Source organism: Gasterosteus aculeatus, chromosome 6, assembly GCF_964276395.1.
Source record: "Gasterosteus aculeatus chromosome 6, fGasAcu3.hap1.1, whole genome shotgun sequence".
Classification (NCBI taxonomy): domain Eukaryota; kingdom Metazoa; phylum Chordata; class Actinopteri; order Perciformes; family Gasterosteidae; genus Gasterosteus; species Gasterosteus aculeatus.
Genome location: NC_135693.1, coordinates 17,027,708 through 17,035,955, shown reverse-complemented (window position 1 = coordinate 17,035,955; position 8,248 = coordinate 17,027,708). Strand labels below are relative to the sequence as shown.

General features: G+C 49.2%; 1 protein-coding gene across 1 annotated transcript; it reads left to right on the top strand.

Moving 5' to 3' along the window:
• Window positions 1–1,747: 1,747 nt before the first annotated feature.
• Window positions 1,748–7,040, top strand: fgfbp3 (fibroblast growth factor binding protein 3). The gene is made up of 4 exons (XM_040179119.2): window positions 1,748–1,904; window positions 4,987–5,050; window positions 5,206–5,494; window positions 6,061–7,040. Exons 3-4 carry the CDS (start codon window positions 5,220–5,222, stop codon window positions 6,482–6,484), a joined length of 699 nt encoding a protein of 232 aa, XP_040035053.1. The 5' UTR covers window positions 1,748–1,904; window positions 4,987–5,050; window positions 5,206–5,219; the 3' UTR covers window positions 6,485–7,040.
• The last annotated feature ends 1,208 nt before the right edge of the window (window positions 7,041–8,248 follow it).

The following is an 8,248-nucleotide window of genomic DNA, read 5'->3' as shown; positions in this document are numbered from 1 at the left end:
TTTACTGCCCTCAAATGACAAATATCTCTCTCTCTGGTGTAAAAAATGCCAAAACAAAAGATGGAGTGTTGAGGAAGACCATCTAACTTGTACTCCTTCCCCTCCACGGTTCATACACCATGACCCCCCCTGCACGTCTACCTGCGCGCTGGAGAGCAAAGCGTACCGGCGGCTGAGGAGAAAAGTGACACGTTTGTCCCCGATTGGTCTCGAGCTCGGGCGTAAAAAAACAACATGTTTACCGCGGTCGCCTTGTTTTCAGGACATCCTTCTCTCGCCAAGCAGATTTTTGGCAGCGTCTGCCGGCCAGGGGCCGTCTTCGGATCTCCAGCGACCCCCGAGCTGAATGAGGAGAAGACTGGGGGTGTCAACGGGGGGTTAAGCTGTGACCCAGATTCCTCCACCACGCTTTGTCCTGGAGGAGAGAGATAAAGATTCTCCTCATTCATCCCGCTGACGGCCGTGATACTCGCTGTCATGGACGGGGGACTCGGGCCAACAGAGAAAGTGACTTTGAGCAGGGACGTTCTTTCATGTCCATGCGTTATGGATCGTTTTTGGGGATACGTGGAACATTCGTAGGTCTCTTTTCGCTTGTACCGTGTTTGTTCGTCTCTCTTTCTGGAAGGAGCTCTGGATTTATGAAGAAAAGGTCACCGGCTCTGCAGGAGCTCGTTGCACATTCACATTTAGGACGAACGCTTCGACCGCAGCCGTCTGAATGGCCTGAATTTGGCATTTATGGAATGCTGTAACATCATTTTCTGACCACATTAATCCTGAATATTATATAATGACTGTTTTAGCACATGGCGGATAATCCACCTCGGTCATCTGAAGTTTCATTTTTCACAACAGCTCAGTGGCGATCGTATCTTGTGCATCTCTCTTTTATCCAGCCTGATCTCCAAAACCTGTTCGTAAAAATCTATACGAAAATCTTGAACATACAAATTCGTAGTGATATATACGAAATAAATACGGACTGCAACTGATGACGTCACCCTATTCAAAGTGAACGGGGACCCGCGCCCCGTAAACACACTTACGATGTAAAATAAACGTGTTATGATTGCATTTTTAATGAGCAATCAATGTTAACTTGTAAGAATAGAATACTAACCCTAACCCCCTCAAAAAATCCAACATGGCGGAGAGACGTTCACTCAAGAATCCGACATGGTCCGCCATGTTGTTCGCTCAAGGGGCGTGGTTAACCCCCGCCAGCACGTATGTATTGTTACGAATTTGCATGTTCATGATTTTCGTACACGTTTTTACTAACAGGTTTTGGAGATCACGTTGCTTTTATCGCACTGTCTAGGATCCGAACATCTGCCTGCAGTTGTTTTGCACTTTTCCAGGGCTGGCAATGGACCCTCTATTCAAAAGGCCCACTGAAGACCTGATGCTCCAAACAGAGAGAAGGAACGCTGCGTGATCAACATGGTGCCTTTTAAATATATACGCTGTTCATGTTCAGATCATGCAACTTCAGACAAGTCTTTGTTTTGTCATATTTATTTCAACAAGATCACAACATCTTGAAGCATTCGTGCAGAATCTTGTTGAAAAGCATTTTGTTGTGGAGATGAACGACACCGAAGCATCCAGAACCCCGAGGTGTCATCAGTGTCTCATAGTGTGTCCATTGTCCTCTCTCTCTCCCTCACACACACACACACACACACACACACACACACACATATAGGGTTTTGTCGGGAGGGGGGATTGTGGGAGGTGCTTTTGGGGTGGCCAATTCTTCGTATAGTCCTCACCTCCCCCCCGCCCCCCCCCCCCTCTCCCTCCTCTCCTCCTTTATCCTTCTCCTCTCCCCCTCTTTTATCCGAGTGTTTGTGGTCCCCACATTCCCACAGCAGCTCTGAGGCGTGCAGCGTCACATGGTAAGAACACCGGGCCTCTGCTCACACTGAGTAACGAACGCCGCACACGGAACTGTAGTCTTCATTTACAGCTGTCAAACCAGATATCGCAGCGTGGGAGGCAAAGGGGAAAGATTGTGTTTATTGTCATGACTTATTGATGAGGCGGCCTGTCGGAGGGAGGGGGTGAGGGGGGGGGGCGTGCATGGAAGCGGGATTATTTTTGTTTTGGTGCTGCGTGTCTTTGTTTTCCATCTCTCAGACAAAGCTGCAGCTGAAAGCCGTTTCACACTGCCGATAGGATGTGATTTCTTTTTGCATTTGAAGATGAGCGTCAACATTTGAAATATTTAAGGAGAATCTGGGGGGAAAAAAAACAGCGAAAAAGCCGAAACCACAGCTTCTGAAATCCGCATGGCCTCACTTTCTTCTTCAATAAGAAGCAGCTTGATGTATTTTCTGTCTCAACAGAATTCCCTCCGGGAAACTAAAGACATTTATTCATCCGTAGATTTATTTAGGCCAAACTTCTGGCTAACGGCTCGCGGAGCTAGCGCTACGACGGCGTCTCCTCGTGGGCCCCCACACACCTTGGTGGTGGAGCCTCGGACACAAAGAACATGAGCTCGTGGCCTAAATACACGGCTGCTTGTTGACGGAGCGAATGACCCGCGGTCGACAACGCGCGCGGGCCAATGGGCGTCTAGACGGGGGATTATGCGCGTCGCACTGCTTCACACGTTACGGCGAGTTGCAGAAACACCTGACGTGATCCGCACCCAGGACGCCACTCCAGCTGGAGGTTCAGACCCAAAGGGAAGCCGCTTCACATTCAGCAGCGCTTGTTTGTTTGTGTTACACGAGCTCTTGTGTTAAACTGTACGTGCTGTTCCCTCGCCGCTCATAGCATGAAGCACCATCCAGGGAGGTTAATCCGTTCAAGCAGAGTGTGTTTGCCTGCGTGCTGCATGGAGATAAATTAGAAACCATGCTGGTTGTAAACTTAATCATAACAAAGTAGTTAACTAAATGAATGGCCGGTGATTGCATGAGGTTGTTTTTTGGTAAGTGGTCATTTTAGTTTTACAGTCCTCCCTGGCGCGTAATTAGGAGAGGTACAACTTGTTGTGTGGTACATTTTATATTTTGTGTGATTATATGATTCACTCATCTGTTATGGGAAGAATACAATCACAAAGAACGGGTTTGCTATTGTTCAAAAATGAACACGGGAGGCAGATCAATGCCGGTTTTACTCTCAATCTATTTAAAATAGATTTAATAAAATGAAATTTGAAAGGAGTTGATGAGCAGGAAAGCTCTGGGATCAGTGTGCGTATTATTTTTCTCTGTTTTTTTTCTCCAAATATAGATAAATATAATAACTATATTTTATATTTATTCTCCCCTTTGTTGCGAGAGTGCTTTGGATATAGAGGAAACAAAAAAAAACCTCCTCATCCCTGGAGCACAATGTACTGATGTATTGATTTAATTTTCAACCTCATTAAAACAAACATGACTGTGAATGACTACGGCTCCTCGCGACCTGTTTTTGTTGTTTGCACATTAGGAGCGGATGCACAGACGCAGGGCCACTCGCATTAATCCACTCTAACTGCTTATTGTGGTGATTGCAAAGGCAGTTAGTTAAACACACAACTCGAGTAATCAACTGCAGGCAGAAGAGACAAAGCATTCGGATTCACTATGCCCAGTTCTTTACATTTACTTTATTGAACTTTGCTAAAATCAATGTTAAGTTTTGTTTTTCATGCATTTTTGTTTAAAATATTGTGTGCGAACAACAAAAACGGGTCTTAAGCGACATTATCTATCTCTGTATTTTCCAGTGTCTCTTTGCATTTGATAGCACGTTTTTTCTCATGAGACAAATCCATGTGGAATGAATAATTAATGGGAGTGTAGCTGCTTCCCCCCCCCTCGATCTCCCCTCCCTCCCTGCTCCATGTGCGACAGCAGCGAGTCCGGTCCGCGGCGTCTTGGGGGAGTGTTTCTGACGCTTGGCTGACTTTCAATAAGTCACCGACAGAGACTCACGCCCCCACTCGGAGCTCATTGTCTGTTTTCTAAGAACGTTTAACTCTGTCGTGCTGCGCCACTCTTTGACATTCTCCACCTCTTGGGTAAAAAACAAAGCCCTTTTAAAAGTTCCGTGATGCCGAATACCTTCAGACAGAGAATTATATCACAAGATGTTCCAGTGTTGATTTATTTTGCCTCATTCAAGGCCTCGGTTTGAAGGAGTGAAATGAATTGCTGATTTAGAAAGCTCTCTACTCACGCGACTTCTCTGAACATTTCATTCTGTACAGATTCCTTCTGTTAACTACGTGGTAAGAATACTGTAAGTTACATCCACGGGGGAACGTTTTCGGACATAGTTGGGCCGACACGCCTCAGACCAGGGTCTGTCACTCCAAAGCCATCTTTTAATGGGACGGGCGCAGAGAGAATCGGCTCTTTTCCCTCGCAGGTCTGTTTGCGGCCTCGTGGGAGTTTGCCCGTCTAAACGTGCGTTTGTGGGAAACAAAAAGAAGAGCCGTGTCGGTAAACAACTATCTTTGCGGATGATGTGGTTCCGTCGGCTTCTTCGGATCGATCCATTTGGTCGTTGAAGGTGCTGTTCCCTCACATTGAAACAGGCCGACTGTAGCGGCGTGGCCCAACATGCCAAGAGAACCCCGGGGCCGACTCAGAACACCGTACAGGGATTAGAAGTATTGCATTCATTCGGCTGGCTTGGCCTCAGGGTTCCCGGGGAGGAGCTTGAACGCTGTGCTCTGGTGTGGTGAAGGACACAAGTTGTCTCCACTCGGCACTGGATAAGCATTTTATTAATGGATAGGGGGAAAAAAGCATTCATTCTAATCGATAATCTTGGTATTCAATCAATGTTCTTCTGCATTTAAAACCAAAGTTCATGATGGGGTTTAAGTGTATTGGCATTTGCAAAGCGCCAATGGCCTGAGAGGTTGTATTAAGTTGTATTATGGGAAATGTAGGATCCAGTGTTTTGAGTAAGAAGTTACAAGTTGTTACCTGATAAAACCTGATAGCTTGGGTTTTGGTCTCTATCCAGGTCCTGAGAAAAACACCAGTCTCCTCACCTGCCAAATATTCTATTTTATTCACCAGCTAGCAAGGTAAGAGTTTTGTGAGTTTTTCTTTTTCACAAAAACAAAACTGTTACCTGTAAAGTCGCTGACACTGACTTTCAGAGCTAAAAAAAAAAGCTTATTTATTAAAAAAGCAAAAACAGATGTGCTGCTACAGGCTCTCATCTAATCTTTTCCTTCAGTGTCTCCGGTCACCATGAGTGTCCTGCCATGCAGTCTCCTCCTCCTCCTCCTCCTCTGCCTCCCCGCCATCGCGGAGGCCAAGCGGCAGCCCGGCGAGGGGAAACCGGACAAACCCCGCCAGCCCCCACCGTCCCCCCAACCAGCCAAGAGAGCTAGAAACCGCTCGGTGCCGGGCTCCGGGGAGCTGACCACCAAGGAGGGCCACAGCTGCACCTGGCAGACGTCCGGCGAAGGCCTGGTCCGCCTGCTGGTGAACTGCAGCGCTGAAACACTGGGAGTCCAGCAGAGGTGAGCGAAGCGCCGCGGCAAGAGAGAATGTCACTCAAAACCCGGCGCCCGTTATTCAAATCGCTCCTCTGGTGGTTTGAATAATTGTGGACTGATCTGCCTGGTGGGACGAACGTGACACACATTCATGATTAGACGGAGCAGCTGAGTCGGACTGATTTGGACAGTGTGTCCCGGTTGAATAATAGCGGGAACACAGGGAACACGACGTCCAACAGCGTGTGATGTGGGGACAGTTCACATCCTTGACGTGGACAGGTTCAGGTTGAACATGTGGTTTTTTACAAGCAAGGCAACAGGGATGGAAACCAAACATGTAGACACGTTTCAGTTGGATCAGGTCCCCTTTCTCTCTATTTTATTCAAACAAAGAAGGCTACAGGCCTTAAAAATATTGGAAATATTTTGTAATATGCAAAGAGAGGATGACGTGTGTGGTTGTCAAGTCTGTTGTCTGCGCTCCTCGTTGAGAAACATCTGGCACAAAGTTCTGTGTGGTTTGTCTGAAGCCATTCAGAGAACTGGACTGTCCATTTACTTTTTTCCGCCCCTCAATTCTCCTCCAGGTATTGGTGCCGCTACGCCGGTAAACCCGACCTCTGCCAGGCCTACGGGGTGAAGTCCAGCCAGTACTGGAAGCAGCTGGTGGGGAAGCTGAAGAAGAGGCAGAACGCATGCGAAGGAGAGAAAGTCCTGAAGGCTAAAACCTGCAAGAAGGCTCCGGCCGAGGCCCACATGAAGCTGGCCCAACGCAGCGGAGACGAGGAGAGGAAGGGCGGGAAGAAGAGAGCGCCGCCGGCCGGCAAGGCCTCGGACGGAGGGAAGGCGGAGAGGAGGAAGAACAAGGAGCAGGAGGAGGAGAAAAAGAAGGAGGACTGGATGGGGTTCGACGAGGAAGGGGTGGTGAACGACATGGCGCCCGTGCAGACTTACTGCAACGGGGGGTGGCACTCCGTCTGCTCGTTCTTCGTCAAGTTTTTTGAGGGTTGATGTGAAAGTTATTAAGGAAATGCGAAGCTGATTTTTTGACACATGATGGTGCGAATTCACAATCTAAAATGTTAGAAAACAAATGTGTGCAGGAAACACCAGGCAGCTCATTTCTAAAAGGTTTTCATTTTCTCACCACTGAGCTGATTGAGTACAAAGTACTCAAGTAAATTTTACAAAACAATTATACTAAACCTGCCAACACTAAATAAAAGACATAAATGTTCCTCCAAGTCCTCACACACTCTGCAAACTATATTTGAAAAGAGGAAAACGAATCATTCTGACTACATTAACTTTGGATCTTGTGTTAATTAAGAATTTTTTAACTTTAACTGTGTTTTTTTGTCTACATTGTAGTTGAGCGGTTTCAACTTTTTGAATAACTAATAAAAATAGTGTTTCGGTGAACAATCAATCAATCAATGACTGATCATCTCTGATGATGATGGCGGTAATAGTAGTAATTAACATCTTATTTTCGTGGCGTTGAGTTAATATTTCCTGTAAACTTTGTGAAACTGTTCTGTATGAACAATAAATCTGTTAAATGTGATTTGCGGCAGCAAGACTCAAGCAGCCTTTTTTTGACCTAAAAAAAAGTTGTTCCCGGAATTCATCAATAAATGTCAGGGTTGCTGGGTGGAAGGCAGGACTCAAACGCAGACTTGCGGCAAACAAAAGACTTTAATAGTCACAAGGATCAAAAACACCGGAACTGGGGGCAAACGCACACAGGCAAGAGACTACGACGATCCAAGACGAAAGACAATGACGCGACAAGTGACACAGGAGACACACTGCTTAAATACACAAGGGAGGTGCAGGTGATTGGACACAGGTGGAAACTATTAGACGAACACAGGGGATGACGAGACAAGGCAGGAAGTGAAGTTACCCGGGGACACGAGTGGCAGAAAACTACAAAATAAGACAGGAAGTGAACCACACCGTGACAGTACCCCCCCCTCAAGGGCCGACTTCCAGGCGGCTCACACTAGAGCAAAACAAGGGGTGGGGGGGAGGGAAACCCGAGACGTTGGTCGGACCACCCGGGAAACTCTGGCGGGCGGCCCGGCGGGCGGCCAGCCAGACGAGCGGGGAGCCTCTGGGGGTCGGCCCGGCGGGCGGTCCTTTCGCCGGCTCCGGAGCGGTGACCACAGGGCACGGAACGTCTCAGGAATGGCAGGCTCTGAGAAACGGGAAACCTCCGCGGTAGTCGGCGGCGCCGGCTCGGGGACACGGGAAACCTCCGGGGTAGTCGGCGGCGCCGGCTCGGGGACACGGGAAACCTCCGGGGTAGTCGGCGGCGCCGGCTCGGGGACACGGGAAACCTCCGGGGTAGTCGGCGGCGCCGGCTCGGGGACACGGGAAACCTCCTGGGTAGTCGGCGGCGCCGGCTCGGGGACACGGGAAACCTCCTGGGTAGTCGGCTCCGCAGTCTGCTCCGGCTCGGGGACACGGAACACCTCCACAGTCTGCTCCGGCTCGGGGACACGGAACACCTCCACAGTCTGCTCCGGCTCGGGGACACGGAACCCCTCCACAGTCTGCTCCGGCTCGGGGACACGGAACCCCTCCGCAGTCTGCTCCGGCTCGGGGACACGGAACCCCTCCGCAGTCTGCTCCGGCTCGGGGACACGGAACCCCTCCGCAGTCTGCTCCGGCTCGGGGACACGGAACCCCTCCGTAGTCTGCGGCGGCTCAGCCCCCCCCATAACCCACCCCGTAGCCCCCCCCTCAAGGGCCGGATCCCAGACGGCC